This window comes from Anser brachyrhynchus (genome assembly GCF_964034855.1).
Source record: "Anser brachyrhynchus genome assembly, chromosome: 9".
Lineage (NCBI taxonomy): Eukaryota > Metazoa > Chordata > Aves > Anseriformes > Anatidae > Anser > Anser brachyrhynchus.
Window position 1 is genome coordinate 20,824,366 of NC_137703.1, and position 25,586 is coordinate 20,849,951.

Sequence of the window (25,586 nt, forward strand, 5' to 3'; positions counted from 1 at the left end):
TCTGTCTCTTTACCATCGTACACTTTATTTAAACATTTGATCCATTAAATGAAAATAGTTACTATGATTAAATAATCAGTTCTTCTGCTCTATTTTTTTTTTCTTGGCATTGGTGACTATTATTTTTGGCTCTCTGTCCTTGGCAGGCAATTGCCAATTATTCACTGCCAGATTAAAAATAGAAGTATTATTGCCAAAGCAAATAATACATTATTTTGCAGATACACAAAGCTTTCCAGTTAAGGATCACAACATATCTTGTAACCACTAATGAATTTAGCCACTTACCCCCCACTGAACATTAGTGTTCTTCTTGCCTTTGGGGTGAGAAAGATAAGTTATATACTGCAGTAGGACATGATGTACCTTTTACAAGAGCCAATATATGTTAACATTTATGTAAGACACTAGAATGCACCACTCGTTAGGAGAAATGGGTCTTGTATGAATTCAGAGAACCCCACCTACCAGTCCAGGCAAAAGCTGGAGTTGCCCTGTCTGGCGCATGACATCGTGCTTTATATGAGACGAAGAAAAGCTGACCTGTGACTGCATTTCTTCTGAAATAAAATGTGTCCATTCACAGTGTGTTCCATTAATGAAATGGATTAATTTTTTAAGACTAAATGTATTTTGATAGTTCTGTTCTGATTTTGTGGAAGATCAGGGAAGAAGTTGGGCATGGTAGATGACTCAGTTACCTGAATTGTTTAAACTTCGTTATGCTGTTACAGTTCCTCCTAACAGCTGCAGACAGATGTCCTCATATTGGCTGTGGTCCGTATAGCTACTTTGCATCCTTTTTCTTTGCTAAAGGAATTTTGTGAAGAAGTCTGCAGTGGAGAAGGTTTTCTTACTGAACTAGGTGATCCCCTCATGTCTGAGGACTGCTGTCTTCTAGTTTTAACACATTTATATGAAAATGTCAAATAAGTTTTGACATTTGTGATCGTTTGAACATTATTCCCAAAGTTTGTTTTCACACCTTTAAAAATGTTCTTTAGAAATATGCTGGCTGAAAAGTCTAATTCTGCACTCCACATTTCTGTTCAGGTGATGGTTTTTACTTTCCACCTGATGTGTGTGATAGGGCACCTACAAACCCTGAAGGAAAATCTGTATTCGGGGAAATGTGACTCTGGTTCTAGGTTTTGTTCCGAATTTGTAGTCCAGTATAAAGTTCTCAGTTGCTGCAGGGGCTGATATGATTTGTGGTATAACAGTCTTTTCTTGGTTGTGAAGTGCAAAGTTCTTCATCTCCTGGAAGAGCAAACCTGTCCTACTGCTGCCTCTGGTCCTTGCATGTCCCTGTGACAAAACCTGAGGTGGTCTCAGGAAACTCAAGATAGTTCCAGGAAATTTGGAGCTTATGCTTAGGGCAAGAGTGAGAACCAGTAGTTGTCCATGATATTTCATATAGATAGTGAGGTATCTCCTTCCGTCTTATCATTATCTAAGCTTACCAATAGAATGGCTAGCAGTAATTACATAAAGTAATAGCATCAGATGAGGGCTTGGATTCTGCTGTCTTACTTCAGTACATTTTTCAAATTGCAGAGACTCTTTTTACTGTGGAAATTGTCTCATATATAAGCTAATCCTGATCACTTGTATAAAACACTGAATATCCTAAGTGGCTATTAAGTCCAGAACTTTGTTGGACTGGATTGTCATATTCTTAAAAAAGGAGCCATCTGAAATCTGATATCTAATATATTCTGTGATCAGAGCAGCAGATGGGGACAAGCAGAGGCAATTTTCCTTGAAATTCAAAGTGCAGTAGCTCAAAGACCACCACCTGTATGTATTTAGGGAATCTGAAATTACCTGAATGCCTGCCTTTTTTTTTTTAAACTCAGAAATTAATTATGATATTTCACAGAGATCTCTATGCCTCTTATTCCTACTTTGATAAACCTACTAAAAGTCTATTGCCTACTTTATTTCTTGCTGGGAATTAAAAAAAAAAATTAAAAAAAAATCCTCAAACCAAAAAAAAACTCCCCCAAAAAAAGAAGCGAGGAGAGGTGAGGAGCAGTAGCTTTGAAAGGTCTTATTGGAAAGTGCCTGTGTGTGAAAAATTTATTGTTCTGTTACTATAATCAAAAATAGGTAAAGTCACAGAAAAGTTTGGAAGAAATGGCAGTGCCAGATTATAGTTTTAGCTTAGAGAAAGCAGCTGCTTCTCTCTGACACAGACTCAAAATGCTGGATATTCTGTAAGGTAGATCCACTCAGTCAGATCATTCCCTACAGTGGTATTTTCTTTGGGTATTGACTAGTGTAGCTATTTGAGAGTATTTATTTTAGACCGACAATCAATCTTTCTCCTAGGCAGTCATACAATTGCTAAATAACAATCAACTTTAACTCCTGAATGCTTATTTCCAAATATTCAGTATAGAGTGGAAAGAATGGTATGGGAACATGAACTTAATTTTATATTGATATGTTGATTTTTGAACTAAGAAGATGTAGAACACTAAATAACCAGTGAAAATCAATGCTAAACTTCACTTCTGCTTTGAAAATCTCTCTTTAGTTACAGAAATAAGACGAAGCTTATAGTATGTCACCAGAATAGTATCTTCAAATTTCAGAAATGGGAAAATCAGGTAAGTCCTGGTATTTGGATATCCCTGGCTCCCCCTGGTTTATTTTTTCTTCTGGCAACTACAGATGACTGGGATGATCCTCCTCAGTCCCTCCTGGATCTCAGTGTTGTAGGAGTCACAGCTGGTTTCTGCACAGATCCCTGCACTGGCATGTTCTGTCCTTGACAGACATATTTGTCAACATGAAAGCAATGGGTTTTCTTATTTAAAAGCAATCTATTGAATATAAATTCAATGTAATTTATTTTCTTTCTTGTGGTTTAGTTGTAGCTCTTGGTGACGGCAACAGTATCAATCTGTATCCCTTGTCAGCTATGGATGGTTTATGTAATTTTAAAAATAATTTTTGAATGAGAGCTGATTGTTGTGTCCGTATTCCTTGGGTTGGATGATATATTCATTTTTAACTTCTAGCAGTCCTGAAGAAGATGGTAAAATATTGTAGCTGGCTGAGGGTACAGTTGCAGACAGATTTCAGTCTCAGGGGTGTACCACATGGTTGCTTGACTTTTGCATTTGCAGTTAGATGACTTTTGAGACACATGCTTATATCTCTGTGCTACAGGTAATATACACAATGCAGTAACCGGCTTGTCTGGGGCTCTCATCCTGTGTTCTCTTGCTTACTGTAGGCAGACAGGGTCTGTGTTTCCACAACCCACAAGAGGCAGGATAGGCTGTGCTGCATGTGCAGAGACCGATCGCTGCTTAGCAAATCCCCATAGCTCACCCGGCCGGGCTCAGCAGGTGTTTGCTACTTGAATGTGTTGTTTTGTTTTGAGTGCAGGCTTTCTTTGCTCCAGGCAGAGGAACACCTAAGTAATTTTCAATAAGGGAGTTTTTGCAATTGCTACTTTGAAAAGATCAATTTGACCAGTTTGATCTAAATTCAAGCGTTTTGTGATTTGGCAGAGACAATGTTGGAAAGATTTTTGGTAACATTACACATTTGTGTTTCACAATATTTTTCTAGTAGGATGTGCTTAATATAGTTTCTCAAATGAAAAACGTGTATCTTTATTCTCCTTTTTCTTGTTTCCTCCTGCTTCCCGTTTCTGTTAAGAATCAGGGTTTGATGACTGTCAAGTTTGCCCCAGAGATAATTTTGATTGCAAGAGAAGAGATTTATTTGTGGGCAATTGTAATGACAGGAACCTAAGGACATCCATTAGTGTTTCATGCAATTTGATTCTCATTCTCGATTCTTTTAGCAATATTCTGTATTTTCCTGTGTACCTGGAATAGTAACTTTTTTTTTCTTTTTTTTTTTTTTTCCTGGTGTTGTTTTTGAAGAGGCACAAGATACTTTCCTGAATGGCTTTGTGATTATGTGGTTAGTTCTATGGTGACGTCCCAGATATGAGTCACATTTTGGAACTGCAGAAATTCTGCAGGTCAGCACAAGGTCTGCACTGTAGTGTACTCATTGGCAGTCCAATAAAAAGTATCAAAAAACAAATTTCTGAACTGGCTGCCCATGCTGAAGCCAATAAGTGATTTTTTTCCTGAATTCTGAGGGACCATTGTAGAAGTCCCAATCTGAGGGACCATTGTAGAAGTCCCAAAACTCAGTGAAATAGTTGCGAGAGGCACTTTCTATACAGCAAAACAAGATTTATAAAAGGATGGTCCTGGCTTCTTTGAATTTTTAAAATATCATACCTTTCAAATACTGTATGTGTAGATATGTTTGCCTATCGTTAGAAGAAGAAAGAAAAAATAGGTTATTGAGCTAGCTCTGAAGCAAACAACTTTTATCAGTAGCATTGTGATTTTTGATGGAAAGACTTCAAATCCAAGTGTCACAGCTTCTTCCATTGTTAAGTTCTCATTGTTATGCTATTGTCTAGATGCCAGAGCCCAGTTTTCAAAGGAAACTTCTGTGGTTGAACCTTGTGTATCTTATTTTCTTATATAGACCCAGCAATTTTTGTCATCACAGGGGAAAAATGGGGAAAAAGATATCTTTCAAGGCTGTCTAGGTTGAAAATATCTTAGGTATTTTGTTCCATGTGAGTTCTCAGGTGTTCCCCTTGCATGCTAAAAACATAGTTACATGATGACAATATTTATTTCCTTGACCTGGCTTTCGTGTGCACATCCAAACTAATACTTAACGTGATGTAGTGGTTGTATTCTAGGCAACATGTCAATCAAAAGTAATAGCAGTTATGAGGTGGTATAAATGAACAAACAACTTATGCTTAAATGAAAGGTGACACTGTTTTTATATTGACTGAAGAAAGCAATGGAGTAAACTGTGTCCTCTAGGCAACCTGGGACTCTTGGAGCAGTACCACAAGAGCAGTGCAGAACATACTGAGCAAGCCTGAATGACTGAAATAGTGAGTTCAGTATCCTGTATTGCATACAAATATTCTGCAACTGTAATCGACTCCAATATTGATTTGGCAAAACATTTAACTTAGCAAAGAAAACACCTATGTTACTTTGCGGAAGCTAATAGGAGAAATATGGTAATCTTACTGTATATCATCCTGTTTTATCACTGAATCCCATTGTTAAATTAAAGAACTTTGATAAGACCCCTAAGTAGAAACCTTTACCAAAGCCCGGAGCACTGTTACCCGTCTGTGATCTTTCAGCCAGTTCCATTTGACTTCAGAAGCTTTGTCTATTACCTGTGTGCCAGCTTTCTCACCTGTAAAATGTCTCTGCCCCTGCTGTTAATAAATGGCTCGTAGGAAGAGAATTCTTTCTAATGACTATTGGAGACTTTTTGGAGGTTAGTGCTACAGCTTTATTTGTTCTAATTATATCTGACATTTCACAAGCTGCATGTTTGTTATTTGATGGGCAAAACATCAAAAATAATTAGGCCAAATGATCACACAAGCCCCAACAGAAAGCATATTCGGAGCATGTTAGCTGATTTTTATTAATAATTATCCTAATTAAACTTTACCAAACTATTTTATAATCTCATTTCCTGGTCATCATGACTGAACTCCTAAAATCAAGTGAGCATTTGAATTTTCTTACGAGATAAATAGTGCTTAAATTAAAAGCAAAAACAAAAACAAATTGATCAAATACAACTCGTTCCTTTATACCAACCGCTATTGTTTCTGATAGAAAATAGCTACAGATTTTTCTCTTTGCCAGGAGAGGTCACTCTTTCCCCTTTGTCGCTGAGGTTCAGTCTATGCAACCATAAGGAATCCTCTTTCCTTACTACAGTAGACTGTTTTCCTTCAAGTACTGTTTGAATGCTGTCAGATATGCATGAACAGCTCTGTACTGGAAGGATTAGTAACATTTGCTTGATATCAATATGGGAAAATCTTAAAGATTTTTGTAGCAAATGATAATGTATCTCCAAATTTCCATAAACCATCTGGCATAATTCTAACAAAAGCCCGTAATTCTCTCAAGTTCTATTATAGAATTATAAATGGAGGTTTTAGAAAGCATAAACTAGAGAAGATATCACTTAATTAAATTGAACAACTTCTAAAGGAATTTTGGAAAAAAGCAAAAACAGCAACGTTTTAAATTCATGTACAAATTCATGTCCATCACTGGAATAACACTACATCTCAGTAGAAATTGGTAAGAATTGTTTGACCAAAGCAGCTGGAGCAAATCTAAGCCAAAACTATTGTGAGGACTAGAAAACTCTTAGGATATGGTTTTTGATTAACAAACAGAGCAGGTATGGAAAAGAGAATACAGTGATAATATTGATTTCAAACATTTCTTTCATTTCTACGTAAAATAAATTTCAGAGTTTTGGATAAAATAAGATCATAAACATGCACTCATGCTTCAATTCAAATTTAATATGAACTAGTGTCAGAGGTTAAAAAGTGATTTCTTGTCTTTCCTTGTCTTTTTTTCCCCCCATTTCTGCACTTCTCTGCACTTCTACATCCCCAGTGATGTAGAACTGGAAAAACAAAAACAAAAAAACTCCAACCAAACCCTAGAAAAAATTAGTCAAACAATATCATATGATTTCTGCTGGATTGGCAATCTCCCCAAACCAGGCTGTCTCATGAGGTTACTTGTTCTGTTTTGCAGACTCAGGAAATCTGTCTTCATACAAATGGTAGAGTTTTAGTTAAACTTACGCGAATGCATGAGATATGTGTCTCCTATTCCATTTTTATATTGTCTATACAGTAAAAGACGGAAAGAACAGCAACAGAATCCAGTGCAAACATCTCTGTATTGGTGTTCAAATGTTTCTTTGCCTTCTTTTTACCTAAAAATTTAGGATTCCAAAATAAATAGAAAAGTTAATTTTATTCATAAATTAGATTTTTTCTAAAGGACTTGCTCCTTTTTTTTAATTATTATTATTTTTAATTGTTGTTTCTCAACATCATCATCTTTCATACCATGATGTTTTCTGGCACCAACTGGATCCTCATGGCTGTGAAACCTGATAGTAATGCATTCAATAACAACCACAGAACACCTCTGTGGCATGAATTTCTGTGTATCTGCCTGAAAGGTTCGTGCCTGACAGAACAAAATGAAGTGTTGGTTAAAATGCTGGAAAAGGAAAAAGACTTAAAGGCATTGGAAGTGTGTATGGATTCATACTTGAATTTGAATCATTTGCAGGAAAAAAAGATTTTTTTGTTTAGTTGTTTGCACTTCTGAATAAGGTAAGAGCTAAGCTCTTTTAAGTGCCTCCAAATACGATGACAAAGGTAAATAACAGCAAGGGCATTCTCCTTTTTCCATGCCACCATTTTGTTATTGAGGGAGAACATTCAAAAGAAGACCAAAAGTATACTCCAAATCAAGATCCTAACAAACTGGAGCTGTAGCAAGCTGTCTCACTGCCAGAGGTGTGAACAACAAGAACATGTCCCTTTGAACACATAAACCATCTGTTCTGTACTCAACAGGCAGGATCCATATCATAAAAGTAGAAGTGCCTATATTGTTATATCCCTTGCTCTCTGTGGGAATATATAAATATCCAGCTGGAGTGTCAGAATAATTCCGCACAGAGAATTCATGTTTGAAACTTTTTGATGACCTTTAACATTTGCTTCTGCGCTACCTATCCATGAGAAACAGAGATAACTGTGTCATGGCCAGGTCTATCTACTATCATCAGTATCTGCTTTATGAGACACAAGAACATGTTGGGGTTTCAGTTAGAGTGGAATGCTGGCAAGGAACAATACTACCAGAGAAGTAACTATTTTTTGATACATTTCATTGTATTCTCTAAAAAAACCCACCTTGCAATTGCTATATAGAATTCATGAAAATATCTTACTTTTTCTGTTTTAAGATCTGTTAGAATTGCACCTTGTCTTTACTAATTTTATTACTGAAGCCTGTCAAGCTTCCTCTTTACTATATGTATTTCTTTGTTACTTCAAGAAATTTTGCTAAGAGAGTCATTCCAGCATTGGATAAACTGATATTCTAATTCCTGTGGTACATTGTTCTGTTTATGTATTTAACTTATATTATTATACAATACAATTTTTGATGATTTGATTAAAAAAAAATGTAAGAAATTATGGTCTATCTAGATTCCATTCCCAAAGCAATATCAAGTTTATGAGCTCCAAGAAAAAAGCTAGCCTTCATTTGTGCTTTGCATCAATATAAGACATTAATGTATTTTTAAAGATAGCTTGTATATGAAATGCCAAATTTTCAAAACTGTTATTCTTCACACCTTTTCTCTACTAAATTTCATCAAGTTACAAATCAAAAAAAGGAATTATATCCATTTTGTGTGATACAGATTTGATAGCAATTCATAAAGGAATATTTAAATATCAATATCTGTAATGACAAAACTAAAAATGTATTTTTAAAAAGTTATTTGACTAGAGAAAGTATTTACATGGCCATAGAACCAATATTATGTATCTTTAAAAGCCCGAAGTACTTTTGTGACTATAGTCCAGAGCACAGAACTTCTTAAATAAAACCTCTGCAGATTTAAATAACACTACAACAGGGTGGTCTTTCACAATTTGATTTCCCTCTTCTTTTGCTTCCCAGAGAATTTCATTTAAAGAGTATTTAATTGAGGACATTTTCTTTTACTGCATTTTTCCTTTTCTTTTTTGAAGGTTTAGAGCTTTGTTCTAAGTGTTTTAGCATGTAATCACGAAATGTGTCAAGTCTGTTGCCAATTAGTGTAGCTGATGTGAAAATTGATTGGGTCCTGGGAAAGATGGCTAAGTCTTACAAAACAACAAAACAGTGTGTAAAAGACGGCTTAGGTAAGGAGTAACAAAAAGAAAAATATTAAGAAGAGCGAAAAGAGAGCAAAGAAACAAGATTGTTGTACTTAGTAAAGATTAATCAGCTATATCAGTTTATTATAAGGAGTTAAAAATAAGTATCCTGAGCTAGATTGGGGCAAGTTTTTTTCCCCATGAAAAAAATGTTTTGTACATCCACACTTTGAAGTCTGGTTTATGCTGTAGAATATCCCTTTGTGTTGGCTGAGAATAAGAATTTGCAGAAACTTCAGTGAGTACACAGCCACGTGAAGAAAAGTTTTCTTCTGTTTTCATCACAATGTCAAATTTTTATTTATTTATTTATAATTTTTTGGTCTGGAGAGGGATGTGGCTATGCTGGTATACAAGCATACACCTTTACGCAAGGTGTCTTCGTGAAGTAACAAAAGAGACAGAAGTTCTTTAGGGTAGTTGATATTTTAAAGTTAGGAGAAAAGTTCTCAGGCAGAAGCAGGTAATAACTATAAGAAATCCAGGGAAAATTCAAACAGAAAATAAAATCATTTATGAGACTTGTATATGCTGTAGATATACACTATAGAGGGTTATTCCTTCACATAGAACGAAATAAGAACAGTAAACTAGCAAGGAAGTTTGCTGTGAATGTGGTGCGGAATGTCAGCATGAGACTTTGAGCTGTCAGATGTGTCATCAGTTCGATGAAACGTGTGAGGACTTTTGACCATGGATGATGCAGAAAGCCTTATGGAAACATTTGAAAGAACACAGTGTGCAAAAGCAGTGGGTTCAGGCCTACGTGTTCCCATCCCTGTGTTACTGTCTATCTTCAGTAAATCTAATTTACTGCATCTCGTTGGTTTCCTGCAAATGTAGGAGTTCCTGTAATAGTTCAAACAAAAACCACAGCTAGCTCAGTGCTCTGTCATCACAGAAGACAACAGGATGACACCAGAAGTGTCAGACTTCGTTAAAATGGTGCTTTTTTTCCAAAGAGAAGTTATCAGTTGCATTAAAATGCAACCTGCTCCTTTTGTTTTCAAAAAGGAGCTTGGGCTAAAGTAGTGTGATTGATTCCCTGATGAAGCTGATTCCCTTCCTACACAAAGCTTTCTTTGTGCACTGTGAAAGCTGTTTTAATGTACCCCCTTCTATTTGTCTGAAATACATGAATCATGCTACCATGTTATTTACTGTTAGCTTTGTATATGGTTGTTAATATAATTGCCAACAAGTCTGTTCCAAATGCTTGCTTAAATCAGTGAATCTGTGGGTAGATGGTAAGGGTCCTCAGAAGATACTCTGAACTTGTGAATAACTGGTGAATGAGTGATTGTTTTTTTTTTGTCTGCTTTCCAGAATTGAATATTATAGCAAACAAAGCTTTATTTATCATAGCTTTTCTTAAAGTAAAGCTGTGCAGTGTCAGCTCTGAGCTTGCATAGAAAAGGTTGAAAGGTGAGGTAGCACCTCACTGCAGGGATATTTCATTTTGGGGAAGCTTCTGAACATAACGAACATTTGTTTGATTTGGAAATAGTTTGTGGCAGATGAGTTTTAAGTGTCCTTAATTCCCATTATTCTCTTTAGGCTGGGCTTTTGGGTAGGACATCATTTTCCTCTGGACACCATGGTGCTGAATTTTAGTAAAGGGAGTATAGTCATGGTTGTTATATCACGTTTGTTCCTCATAGGAAAATTGTCTAGGCAGGTAGATCAGAGACCAGAATCAGACAAATGCAAATAACGCTTTACCACACTTTGCTTTAAAATGTTTAATAGTTATGCATAGGGGGAGTGAGAATTTGGGCAACCAGAGAAGGAGCTCATACAGCCAAGACAAAACTAGGCTTCAACTGCTTACCAGCTTTCATTAGGTGTACACTTGAGAATTTGCCTAATAGTTTGGTGGTAGAAGAAATGAGATTTCTCTGCTGAAATCTGTTTTATCATGTTCAAGCTATTTTTAATAGATTTTATGAAAGAATTTTAGTGAGAAATACATGAAATACTCCACTATAAATCAGCTACACCAATTCTTTTGAACCATTGTTAAGCAGTTTTCATACAAACAAAAAATACAACAAGCATACGTTTGTCTGTTTGGTAGTTTTTACTGCTTTTGTTTATTTTTGCTCTTCCATTATTGTCTACTAGCAGAAGCTGATCTTTTTCACATTGGCTTAGATAATTTTAAGAGTGAGACAGAAGAACAGGCAATGTAAGAAGCATTTTTTCATAGCAATATTATCAAAGACCGAAAGATTTGATTGTGGAACAATTTCTTACAAGTTAAACACTACTTTAAGGAATCATTTTGAGTAAGATATTCTTATTAAAAGGTTGAGCAATACAAAATTAAAAGGCTTTTTTTATTATTTATATGAACATCATTAGGAGTATCTTGGTCAGAGAAAATATATATTTAAAATCTAAATTAAGTTTCATGCCTGGCAGACATGGTTCTCAGGATAGTATATTTCCACATTTAGCCATTATTAATTACAGCTTTTGAAAATGGTAACAAAAATGATTTAACATCAGAAGGAATTGCATCTCTTTTCTAGAACTGTTTTTTTTTTTTTTTTCCCTTTTTCATTTGCCTCTGATGAAATGTTTCAAATGAAACTCATTTTGTGAGGAGAGGTGACAGACTCAGATATTGGGATCACTTTGGAATATTTTGATATGCAACGTAGCATAAATATGAAAACGAGTTGTGAATGAAAGATTATATGAAACACGAAAGGCAGAAATATATGCTGCAATTATAAATATGGACAGAAAGTAGGGATACAGGCAATTAAGAGAATGAAATCTTAAATGCAGAAAGTAATGCAGCGGGTGGTAAGACCTGTATTTGTTGCGTGGTTGGTTTCAGTTGTCTTCCTACTGTTCTGATGAGATCAACTGTGAAAATTCATTGTGTTCAAGATAAGTAAGAAACTCTTATTTCTTTAGGTCTGTAATGCAAATGGCTTTTTTTTTTTTTTTTAACCACAGCTGGGATAAATGGTTTATTGCAGAAGGTAAAAAGCCAAGCTCCATTTTGCTTTGTGTTACAGGAAAATAAAATTATATTTCCAATTCATTTCCACATTGTTTTTTCACCTGTTTAATATTTGTTGTCTGCTGCACAGTTTCAAGTGAATAGAACAGACCAACCTTAACCTATACTTGAATGTTTTCCTTGTTATTTTACTGTACGTTGACTCACAGTTGTTGCTTATGATTTTTTGAAATGTTTTCCTCTGTTTTCTTCAGCTGCAACTTTGTGTTACTGAATGTTAATGTTAGATGTATTTCATAAGAACAAACTGGTGACTTAACATAGTTCAGAGAACACAGATTTTTGGGTTAACATCGTCCCAGGTGTCAAAAATGACGGTTAATGGTCAATCACACTATATTATCATTTTAAAAACACATGAAATTATAGAATATATATGTATATAATTAATCACTGATAATTATACCATTGTCATTATAACAGACGATATTTCATATAAAATTATATATACAGAATCCAATAATATAATACATAATAATGATATTTACCTTTGGATTTGTCCCACTTACCAAGGCTTAGATCCTGGTTGCATTTTGCACTGCCCACTCACTTGAACAAAAGTCTTGATTATATTTGACAGTGTTTGAAGGAGTCTATGTTAGAACTTGGGAAATTCTCTTTTTGTGATAAAGTTAAAATCGTATATGATTACAAAATCACGTGGTGTGCAGCATCAAGGTATGTGATACTCACTTTGTCAGATGAAATCAAGCACCTTCTGTCTTAAGCTTTCTGCAAAATGTAAGCAGGAAAAACTATATAATTTATGTTGTGGTCTGTAAAGTTCTACATATGGAGTGCTATAATTAGGCCACCATTGAAATTAATAGTTTAAATAGAAATGGTATTTTGGATCAAGACAGGATGCCTTTTTGAAAGGTATTGTGTAATCAACTTTTGAGGCTCATTAAGGATATAAAAATGTCTGTTCTTTGTTATAAGTGATCAGGCATGATGAGTTTAGTGGTTCTTTCTCTTCTTGTAATGTGTGTGATGTAATGTTCTTGTAATGTATGTGATCAACCTTCTGAGGTGCATCTTTTTCCCAGGTTAAGCATTCTTTTTATGAAACTGATTGTTGGTTACTACCTCTATTTTTATTTTTTATTTTTGCCAAGTGACAAAGTGGGTTTGCCAACTAGTACAAACTTTGATTAAAAATTACATCTTTGAATTTAGAAGGGTTACTGTACACTTTTAGTTGACTAGCAGAATTAGATGAATATAAAAGAGCCTGTGACTTGGTAATTATACCGTCTCCACGCACTTACACTGGATAGATCTTAATGTGACTGAAGGCACCATTGAAGTCAGTGGCATAAAATAATTGGCCTACCCAGGGTAAGTAAAAATGGCAAAAACTGGCCTCGATGGGGACATTTCCTTGCAGAGTTTGTACAAGATAGAAAGAGACATTTATTGAAGAGAAAAAGGAGAATATTTCTCTAAATCATTCTTGTGTCATCTCAGTGAAGTGCATTTAGCCTTTGAAAGCGCAGCATGTTTTTTGTAAGCAAGTTTGTAACTCACCACAAAGGGAAAGCAAAACATCGGGGCAAATTCTCCTTACCATTACGCAATGCCCCACGTACAGTCAGCACTCAGGATGCAAAGGATCCTTATGCTGAGGGAAGGTGGGCCCGGCTGGTCCTTGTCAGGTGGCTTGTGAAAACAGTGTCAAAATACTGTTGATGGAACAAACTACTGAGAATTGGTACAACTGAAAACTTCTGGCTGTCTTTTGTTCTCCATCACCTCAATGTGAACCCCAAGTCCCTCCCTAAAGTGCAGTAGTGATGGAAGTTAACTTCAACCGTCAGAAAAGAATAGGAAAATAGAAATACTTGTGACTGGATTTAGACTTTACTAGCCAGTGATGCTGGGATGGGAACATGTGGTGTAGCTGAATCAGACTAAGAAAAGTGAGACGGAATTGGGAATTTGGGTAGAATTAGCCCTGGAGCCTTCCAAGGCTCCATGGAGGAACAGCAGCCCAACTAGCCCTGCAAATGATGCAGTTTAAGTGTGCTTTGGGAAACTGGTCTTGAGTTCTCAGACTTGCTTGGGGAAGCTGACTGGGTGTTAGCCAGCACCAGCAGCTGCCCCATTGCTCTGCCTTCCAGGTGTCTGCAGCAGAGTCAGCAAGACCTGCAGTGACCTGTTCAGCATTGCTGCTTCTGACCCCCATCTGTGGATCCCAGGGAAGCACTGCTCTTCAAAGGGTACTTTCCTGTTCTCTCTTCTACTTCAATGTGCATTTTTTTTTCTTGAAAATCAACTCCCCTTCTTGGCTCAGTAAGTGTGTTCAGCATTTGAAGGCGAGATTCATAAAGTGAGATGGGTATAACAAGATGAAGGAAAACAGCATAGGAAAAAATCCTGTATACCATTCACCCCAAAACAGGGAGAAGTTATTCATTCTGAGAGCAGATGAGTTCATGAAACCTAACTCATTGTATATTGTGCATAACAGTTGATGTTTCTAGTGTTGGTTGAAATGAGTTATTGCGCTCTAAACTTAGAGAGAATAGGAGGATTGAACAGACCTGCAGAAAGACAGAGACACACTTAAGCACATGCTGTGATCATGTCTGAAACTATAAAAGGAATTAAACTCCAGAGGAATGGGGTGGAAGACAAGGGAGAATTAACTTTGATCTTTCCAGCTGCATAAAAGAAATCTCTCTTCCACCAGGACTATCTGAATATATAAGAGACATGATTGTTCTCTCAGTCATGGTCCCCTACATGAAATAGAGGTGGTGGAAAGTTCACCTGCCAGGATCATCTCTCTTTCTCCACCCTCTTGTCAAAGGTAGCAGATAATCCTCCTGGCTTCCAAACAAACAGGTTTTTCTGTATCTGCTAGTCTTCCACCATCGCAAGCTGAGATATCCTCTGCCTTTTCTAACCTGTGGTATTTTTAGCTGTGTTGCAAGAAGTACATAAATCCCCTGCTCTGGAAGAGTGACACGGATAGCAATGACATGGATAACTTCAGCTTTATGTCTTGGAAAGGAAGTATCAAAGAACCACCTCCTGCAAGCTGCCTCCTTCCTGCTCCTAGTGATTGAGAGAGGTCTTGTAGGCCGAATGATTTTTGGCAATGATTTCTCTGCTGGCAGCACTTCAGCTCAGGTGTCATCTTGAAGTCAAAAATATTGAGGTGTTAGCATGTAAGTCTTGTTGTCAAAGCAACAGAATTGAAGAGAATGCTTAGATCTTGGCTGGGGAGCATGCCCTGGCGTTGCCACAAATAGGGAAGGAAATGCTACCATTTTATTCTCTTTCGTAGGGTTGGTCTTGAGCTACAAGGAACATGACAAAATTTAGGACTATGCAGTCAGTTGTATAAATGAACTTCTCTCTTCAATTTTTGACATTGCATAATCCCTTTCAATAGCTTCAGCAAATATCGGGGGTTAAAGAGATGTAAAGACTCATTTGGTATAAAACTCAGATAAATAACTTGCTTGACTTCCTATCCAGCTGATGTTAAAATGCCATCAAATTCAGCAGCACAAACTTAGCTGTAAATAATGATGTACACTGGGATGGTAGAGAAATCTGCTGTCCCAGTGAGGGGAAGGAAGGGAGAAACACAGAAGGATTATAAATATTTAAAGTGCAGGAGGCAAATGGATGGGGCCAGGCTCTTTCGGTAAAACAGAATTGTACTGAAGGAATTGATTTTGGATTGCAAATCTGAACTACTCATTTCGGTCTCTTTCTCTTCTATGGTGAACAGAGAGGCCCAGATCTCAAAATATTTCCAGAAGAAATTAAATTGAAATTGATACGACTGCAAAATATTTTGTTGTGATAGAACTGTGCACTTTAACAAAAATACACTTAAATATGTTGCTAGCTGGAGTGCGTTTTCATAAAGAATTGGTTTCTAACTGCTGAATTTACTATTGATTTGGTGATAGTTTAGAGGAGAGTATCTGACATAATCATAATATTTTTCATTTTTGTTTATGTTCATAAGTTGTTCAAACATATATATTAACTATTCATGGTTAATATTTACATTGTATTGCTAAATAAATTATTGATGTCTTAAAATAATATTTTTTCCACTTTAATGATTAGAAATATCTTGATGTGGGTTTTTTTATTCATTTTGGTTGGTTGGTTGGTTTTGTTTTTAATTATGCTGATTTTATTCTTAATTCTTCATCTTGGACTGTGATAATAAATTGGTCAGGAAATACTGGATGATATTCTGATCTCCCAAAGGGATTTGCAGTCGCCCAGCTTCACCATCTTTAGTGGAGTTTTCTTGCTATGGTTGAGATGAATCTTACCTACTGAACCTAGCCTTTTCTTGAAGGTTGATTTGTGTTATTTATATGAGGCTGTTGTGTATATTAAAAAAAAAAAAAACGCCGGGGGGTAGTTAATGGTGGAATGGAATTGACTTATTCTAATTAATCATATCTTAAGTCCTGACAGTCTTATATTCCTTCTATTCATTTTAGATTATATTTGAAAAGGCCTAATTGTTATACTTAAATCTAGCTGAGACCCTTTCAAGGTTAGTGGATATGTTCAGAGCAATGTTACCTCAGCAAGTTTGAAAGCGTCAGTTTGAAAACAGCTTAGAATCACCCTCTGCAGCTCTTAGTCCTAGAACGTAGTGTTTTACTTTATGATTTATTCCATTTTATGTAAATAATGGTGACAAAATTGCCACCACAGTACAGCACATGAATATATATTTAAAATTGAAGCAAGAAGTGCAGAATGCTTCTAGTATTTGAGGATTTTAAACATTCAAAACAAAATTTCATGAAACACAGAATTTACTGTGTAAAGTAAGTCTTGTTCCTACTAAAAGTGACAACATAAAATAGACATAAAATCCGGAGTAAAACTATCTTAAAAGACTAGTATTATTGACATTCACTTTCAGCTCCTCTCAGCAGACCTGCTTGGCTAATCTATCTGGTGGCATCGTTTGTGACACTTATCCATAGGGCATAAAATAGCGGTTTGCCACCCACCTTGAGCAGTTTTTATTATTTTTTTTTGAAGTGTTTGAAGGCAAAACAAAAAAGTACCCTGCCATTAGTAGCAAGCTGGAATTTTATATCCACTTGTTTTTGACAGTTATAGTTGAAGCTGTCACTTACTATTTTTTTCAGAGCCTTTAAAATGGATCTTTTTACATGTTAACATGAATACATTAAAGTGGAAAAAATCCCTGCAGCTTTACTGGGTGCTAGTTGACACATGAAGACCTCTGTATTCAATGAGCACACAGAACACATGTGATTAAGACTGCAATTACAGCTCTGTGTTAAGCATTTGAAAGCATAAATTAAAGGGGATTGGTAATCCTTTATATCCCTAGCATTTCCCATTTCCACACATTCCAGCCCAGGATCTACGTAATCTTAAATTGAAGCATTAAAGAAAACGAGGTAGCAAATATTGTACAGCTGTTTTTGTGATGAAAGGCACTGCATGTTTTTAACATGCATCATGCTAAAATGAATAGTCTCCAAACCAGATGCTTAAATATATATATATACATACATATATCTATGCATATATGTATTTCAAATGCCCTTTTGTTAATCAAGGGACTGGACAATCTCTTATATTAGAAGAAGCTGAGATAGCTGGCATAGTTTAGCCTGGAGAAGAGGAGGGGAGGAAATCTCACCTTTTTTGTAGATATCTGATGGAAGAGTGTGTAGAATATGGAGCAAGACTCTTCTCAGTGGTGACCAGTGACAAGTAAAGAGGCAATGGGCAGAAACTGAAGATAAAAACAACAACAGCAACACCAAAATACACCAAAAACATTTTTATTGTTGGGGTGATTGCACACTGGAACAAGTTGCTAAGAGAGGTAGTGTAATCTCCATCCTCGGTGGTATTCAAAACAGAACTGAACAAGGTGCAAACTGCTGTAGCTGGCCCTGCTTGAGCAGGGGGTCTGCACCTTGATTATCTCTAGAGGTCCCTTCCAAATGCAGCTCTTCTGTGACTGTGCAATGTGGACAGGGTACTCGGATTCTGTAGCTAGCTTTGAAAAATTGCCTGCATGGTTTCTTAGATATCTGGGACAGGAGGGTATTTCCTGAGTCATCAGAAGTATTAATTCTGCTGCTAACACTGACTTTGTATCATGAAATTCTGTTTATAAATGTGCATCATGACCCCCATTTCACAAAACATTGCTTTATATAGAGGGAGACCTTTTGGCTACTACATGCTACTACTACATACTGCTACATGTTCCCTCTAGTGAACTCTTTTTGTGTTTGTATTTTCTTGAAGTTCCATGCATGCATGAGAGTCAGTTGTGTTTTGCTCCCTTGCTGAGCTGTGGATGAGCAATAAAGGTAGGCTGACTTGTGCTGGTAGCCGTAGACTTGATCAAGTGGACTCCTCTGAAGGAGAAGGGGGATGTTTTATTCCTAGGAGCTAGAGAGGAGTGAGGAATAAGCCAACAGGAAGACTAGAGCTTTGCTAAGAATAGCAATGAGTTAGCCTCAGTTCTGATGGTCTTGGATTTGTAGAGTTTTTAGTGTGGATTATTGTGACCCAGAAAATTACCAGAAGTTACAGGATTAGAAGACAAATCAAGGGGAGTGTGACACATTAGTCCAGGAGCAGATCAAAACCAAAGATTTTTCAAACCTTGTTTTCCCTCTGGAAAGCTTGTTCTAGCGTGTTCAAATAAGTTTCACCTTCAAAACCCCACAATATTTTTCGTTTTGTGACTTTAATAAAGAGGCGGAGGGCTTCTGTTGTAGCCAATGTAATAGTCCTCAAGTTGTTTTTGACTGTATAGAGCAAGGCTGTATTCATATATCTTAGACCACATGAGTCTATAGCTTAAGTCTCTAAGTCTGTTGCTTGATTCTTACTGTTGTCTCCTCCTTTTCTATCTACTTTCATTTGTAGCGTCATGTAACCACACAAGCCAAACATCAGTTTCCTCTTTTGGTACCTACTTCCTGTGCAGACTTTGGAATGCAGTGTGCATTGTAAAACTCCAGGGATCTGGGTATATAACTGCAATAAAGTAAGAAGAAGAATACACAAGAACAAGCTTTAAGATTTTTTAAAACATGGCTAAAACAAGGCATGTCAAAACCCTAAAGAGCAACTTCAGCAATCAAAAAATACTTGAGCCTTCATCTTAGGTTTGGATAAAGAACATCTTTTAACCCTCGTTTTTACTGGTTGCCTTCTGTTAAATCATATAAACAGTCCTTTGTTGGAATTCTGTAATAGAAAATGAAAAGGGAAGCTTTTTTAATTATGGCATGGTTAGCAGATGCTAATGGCTCTGTTGCGTTTCGGGTACAATTTTCAAATGTACTTGGCACTGGTTTCTGCTTGATCTGAAAACAGTGAACCTACCATGTACTTTTTGAGCAGTATCTGTCATTACAATGGCCTTCAGGAAACAGCTATGCCCTACATTCTATGTATTTCTACTTATACAACAACTGCTATGTAGAACTTTCCAATTTTCCACTTCCAATTAAATTCTAATACTGTGTTCATTTTTCTTAGTCTAGGTAATAACCTTGGAGTAGTGTGAATACGGCAGCAATGTTATTTGGCTACAAAGGTAATTGAAAAGTGTTTTTCATGAAAATACTATTCTTCCTAATTTCCTTTGGTTATCTTATGTGAAATCTCTTAAATACAGTGAAGAAGGAACTCCTCACTCTTGCTGGTCATTATAGCCTCCGGTCTGAAAACTGGTCAGAGAAAACTGCAGTGCTGTGAATAACTGCAAGGCGAAATTCCAGCTCTCTTTGAAACAATTTTTTCTCTACATACAATGGACTATTGCATTTTTATGGGAACGTTTAGGAGATTTCCTAATTAACTTTGCAACACCTGCTCAGTTATTACATTAACGATTCTTCATTTTTCACAGACAAGCTTATCATTATTTCTTTCTATTGAAATGCAGCTTCTTGTCCTTACAGAGAGAATTTCCAAACACATGTGCAATTACTACTGTGTTTACTCTGAGTTTTTAAATTATTTTTCTTTCTTCTTTCTTCTCAGTTTCAACATTTCTGTCCTTACTATTATATGCAGTTAAATCTGCTGAGATACAAGCATAGTCCCCAAATAGACCAGTTTGAGAATAATTTCCCGAATAGCAGTCTCATGGTTTAGCTATAAAACTGAATGACTATGCTTCCTTCAGTTTGTGTCAGGACTGTATATTGTGAATTCCCTTTTAAGCTAGAATATAAACCTGTAGAAGAAATAAATTTACTCATATGAAAGGGGTATGCTAAGAAGTCTTCACTATTAGTTTACCCAGTGAAAGATTTTAACTCATGCAGTGGGAAGGAGTCACTAGATCTTTTGCTGATTCTATCTTGCATTTTGGAAGATAGCAGAAATAAACATATTTTTATTCATTTATGGGAGCAGTTTTAACAACAAATACCTGAGAAACTTCTAATTTCTTTTAGTAGGCTTTTTCAGGAACAGATACACTGATACACTGATACTGTGCTTAGGAAACAGTATCAGGCAGAAAGAGTGAATGGTTAGAGGACAACAAGACGCTAAGTAGTGGGGAAGAGAAGGCAGTTATTATTTGAAAGAGGATGCTTATGTAACTCACTTCTCCACTGCCACTTTCATGTAATTATTTAGCAGATGGGAAAGGGCTAAATTTTGTTGCAACTATTTTGTGCAACATTATTTGGTATCCATCAATTTCCTACTTTCTGCTCAAAAAGGCAACCCTGAGATCTGTGTAATCTAGAATGGCTAGTTCTTGAGTTATACATAAATAACTAAGGGTTTATTTCCTTCCAGAAAAGACCAAGTAATGACGTTACTGGATGTGGTGACCTCTGTGTGTGTGTGTGTGCGTGTAGGGAGGAGAGTTGGAATGACTCAACAGGAAATACTTGAAAATGCTGTGAAATGCTGCAGATCATTGCTGACCGAATCAGGACAGTATATATGAGAATGGAGTGGCTGGGCCTTGAGACAAAAACTAAGACCAAGCGGATGGTAATTAACTTGTGTTGTCTGGTGCTAGCTGAAATTTTCTATGGTGTCTGGGGAGGTAACTTGTTGGTTATGTGTGTGGATATCGGTTTTGCTTTCCTGTTCTACATTAATGACTGCAAATGCTGTATTGAATTTCTTTTGAGCATGCTTTTTTGTGGCACTTCAAATATTTAATGACTGAGAGTGCCCACAAAATGAGTTTCTACATAGATTCTCGAGTATTGTAGGAACTGCAGAAGAAACAGCATTGTTGAAGCTGAAGTTGGTCTGGTAGTGCCTTGGAGATTCCCCATTTTGGAAGCCTATCTGAGAAGAATGTCTCAAATGTATGTCAGAGGTTTAGAGCACATAGGTATCTATAACATTAAGAGTTTCAGCTGTGCTATATTGAAACTAGTTTTAGGAAATTGGCTGTGGATTTTAGATGTGGATTTTAGACGGTCTGAGAATCCTTGTGTACCTACTGAGGCTATCCAAAAAATAATAAAAAAAAAAAAAAATTAAACACTCCTCAAATGCTAGCTTAAAAGTCAGTATAAACAAAGATTTTTCTTCCTTTTGAAATAACGCTGATATTAATGAAGGAACCATTAGGAAAAGGCTACTGCAGTATGATGATCAAAGCTCTGCATGACATGATTGTTAAAAGTCATATTTTATTACTGTTTCTTCAGTTCAGCTTGTTGAGATATGCTACACTTCTTCTGATGAGATTTTGATTATTTTTCAAAATTACTCTTGTACTCCAAGAAACAAAACCTACTGAGTCTTGGTTTAAGAAGACAATTTCTTACAACAGGTTACCTGTAATAGCTGTAATTTGGGTAGTATTTATTTCAACACCATTTCAGCAGTTTAAGGGCATCTGAACTTCCGGCCTTCTTTCTTGGGGGATCTGAGACAGCAGTTTGCTTTTCATCCTATAGACACAGCCACAATTTGGTAGAAAAACTAGGCACAAAATGATGCTGTTAAACTGGAAGAGGGTCTGCAATAAGAGGGACAGCTACTTGAGCACTTGTAATGGAGATGAAATGCACTGCTCTAACCTGATGCATTGCTGAAATTCCTGAAGATATTATGCTTGCAAATTTAAAGTAGTCTCTATTTTCAAAATTATCTAGATGTCTGCTCACCTTTCATACTGTGAAATTTTGCATTTAGTCTATGAGTTTGTGCATTGTCCCCCATTAGGACAGTATTCCACTTTCAACAAATAACTAATATTTAAAGAAACAAAAATATTGAAAAAATAATGAGAGAGACGAAGATGTAGGTCTAGTTTGTAAGTCAGAACATGAGTCCACATACAGCCTTCCCTCAGAAAAAAAAAGTGCATAAAGATACATACATCTGCTGATCTTCACAATCAATTTGACTGAACTCAGCCTAAAGCTGCTTAATCCAAACTCATCTGGCCTGAGGCATAGAAGTACCACCAAAAGCTTATTGAAGCCAGAAGAAAGAGCATTTCTATTTCTAAATAGTTCTATACAGAAATGTATACATTTTGCAGAGATAATGGAGAAAATATCATATTCTTAATTTTGACAAAATATTTATTAATTTAATAAATAATATGCAAAATGTGTTTTGGAGGAAGTGGAAAATGTTGAGTAGATTTAATTTAGCTGTAACTATTTCATACATGAATAGCTATTCATAAATGTCCTACTGTAAAATGTCAGAATTAAGTAATCATTCTTGGAACCAATATAATTTGAGGAGATTACCTTTTTGAACTGTGCAAAGATAATTAACCCCAGGAAAAAATAATATTTTTGTTGCCCTTGTCTCTGTATCCTGGTTGTCCATGTTATCACTCTTTATAATCTATACTTGTACCACTATGTTTATAGAGGTGTATTGATTTGTAGATTTTGTTTGACTGTATTGGATGAAAGTATAATAAAAGAGCAGTTTGGTGTATGATTCAAAGCCACCTAAGATCCATGTGAATCTTTCTATTGACTTCAGTGTGCTTTGAATCTTCTTAAAAACACGGTGATATAAAAAGTTTTGTTTCAGAGTGTCTTCACAGACAGACTTTCAGCATATTCTCTGATAATGTGTTATTTTCAAAAGTGCCAAGGTTGCTTTTCTGCTGGAGTTGACCATCACAAAGCTCCTTTGTTCATTTCAGATGTTAGATTAGAGCCCCATACCCCTGCAAAGTGATTGAAAATGGGGCCAGCATGAAAAATCTACTTGAAATTATTTCTCATTTCAAATCATACTCCAGAAAGCTAAGAGGTGAACTAGATGTAAAGACAAATGAAATCCTATTTCTCAACTCTGAAATAATAAGTAAATACGAAATGATTTTTGACCCATTCTTAAAGGAAAGTATAAACTTTCCAGCTTCATCAGGCCAAAGATCCATGTGGATCATCTTCTGATGCCTCAAAAAAGCCTTAAAACTGTATACTGGGCAAGTATTCAATAATATCATTTCCTAACCTTGGGCATACAGCAGCAGGCATTCTTCTTTTAGGTATGGAGGCTGATGTTATAATCTTTTAAATTATTTTTCTAGATAGTTTAATCACAGACATCTTTTAATCCTGCCAACTTTACTGTCTCTGGGATAGTTTGTGACATTGAGGAATACTATCAATTTACATGCCACTTGAATGCAAGATTAGGAAGAAATGGAGGAGGTTACTACAAAGACAAATCTCTTTGCCGCAGTAAGATTTTTCTTGTGTGAAGGCTAAATAGTTATGAGCTAATGAAGTGAAAAGAAAGTGACTATTCAGACTTTTTTTGTTATTATTGTATATTAATAGGTGCTTGCTTGTCTGATCCCTGATTTAAAAAGACTGAATTTTTATCAAGGTATTCAGTTATGTAACAAAGTTGGAAACACTCCAGTTGGTAAGTCTGAAAAATTTACTGGCATACCAAAAAAAGCCAGAGAAAATCTAAGATATTTAAGGGCTTCATTAGTTCACTCTGTGTTGACAATGTAAAGCAGGAGTATTATCACAGACAGTTAACAGAGCTTTGAACTGGTCAATTCTACTGCAGCTCCAATAAGGTTTTAAAATTCAGGGAGAATTCTGTATCTATTGTAGGATTTGCTTTTGGGTGATTAATATGGGCCGTTAGCTTTCAAGTCAGTAGTCAATTTTTGTTTCTTAAATATTTACATTTACCCTTTCCCCCTGAAATTAGACTAGTGTTTGTGATACATAGCTGATGCAAATCAACATAGTTGCATTGCTTTCTGTGGTGACTTTAACCAATTTGTTTTAATAATGATTGGGGTCAAGGACAAAATTTGAAATATCATAAAAATATCTTCATTTTCCTTGCCTTTAAGCCCCTGAAGACTCCTTTACATAAGGGGGTTCCCATTGAAAAGTAATTTACAGGACACTCTGATACAGCTCATTAGTGAAGAAAACAGTGCAAAGGAAAGAATGCATGTTTTAGACCATATAATACACTGACATATGCAAGATTTTATTTTATTTTATTTTATTTTATTTTATTTTTTGCATTTGTTGCTCTAGAAGGGCACAAAACTTTTTGTGTTTGTTTTCTTAAATAAAGCTTTTTTGTTGATTTGGTGCTTTCAAAAATCTGAGCCAACAGGAGTTAGAGACACAAGTGCTATTTAACTTTCAGTAAGATGGCTGGCCTCTTTAATCTCAAATAAAATATCAGGAAACAGAGAATTTTGTAGTAGAGTACAAAAATGGTACAAATAACAGTGTGCATTTCTGAATATTGTTTATGGAAATGAAGCTTCAGGAGATGAACACTAGAAATAAGCAACGTGGACGACTTCACGGGGAGAGGATTCTTTACCACACTGGGCTGGTGTAGCCACCTGCCTGTCTGAAGTGGTCTCATACTGCTGTGAAATACATCCAAGAATTGTTGATTATTGCTAAAGGATGTGAACAAATAAAATAACTAGAAACACAGTTTCTGGGAGATCCACACAAATTTAAATTTTATAGACGTAAATACATACAGAAAACCTTCACAGGCACTTACTTTATTTATGTTTCCAGCTGATGCCCAAAGGCAACCCATATAAACTGCTGAATCTCAGTAGCTGCTGAAAATAGAATTTGCAAATGCAGCTGAAGAACATTTTGACTATTTTACTCCTGATATAAATATAAAACAATTTCAATGATTTTTTGTGTAGTTTCATATCATGTTGGCTTCAGTCCACTATTTTACTAATAAAGGCCCAGCATCACCACATCTTTAAAAAAACAAAAAACAACAACTGTACCTGTGTCTACAATGATGGTACACTGATGTATTTATATGCATATCTCACCCAAGCATCAAATCTAAGAAAACATTTAGTCAACATAGATGGGAAGCTCAACACCTCCTCACATTTTCTGCAGGATTCCATGAGGATCCCAAAACTTTATATTAATTCTGTTGCTTGTCTAAATATTTTAATTCCCACCACTATTTCTCCCTCCCTGTAGATTCTCCTACGGTATAAATCAGTATCGTACTACTGTTTTTAATGGTTATACTAAGCAACTTCTGCTTAGTATCTGCTCCTTGATGTTTTCTGTGTTCAGATGTTTTTAGTCCTGTTGGCCAAGTTCTGATGATATTTGAGTGCTGTGCTGTTATTGCATGCCATTTATTATTATATAATCTGACAAGCTGAATATTCAGCATGCA

The 25,586-nt window shown here is 35.9% G+C and overlaps 1 protein-coding gene across 4 annotated transcripts in view; it reads left to right on the forward strand.

Annotated features, from left to right (window-relative positions):
• LOC308199825 (uncharacterized protein) overlaps positions 1-25,586 on the forward strand; it is a 605,136-nt gene that overhangs the window by 134,147 nt on the left and 445,403 nt on the right. The window contains exons 3-4 of one of the 4 annotated variants that reach the window (XR_013954979.1): positions 14,021-14,119; positions 19,440-19,497. Coding sequence is in view for 1 of the 4 variants with exons in the window: in XM_080604496.1 (XP_080460622.1) it covers positions 2,603-2,615; positions 14,021-14,119 (112 nt within the window). In the remaining 3 variants the exon portion in view is untranslated. Of the gene's footprint in view, positions 1-2,542; positions 2,616-14,020; positions 14,120-19,439; positions 19,498-25,586 lie in introns of all 4 variants that reach the window. The other 3 variants (XR_013954980.1, XM_080604496.1, XR_013954981.1) reach the window with 3 other exon arrangements.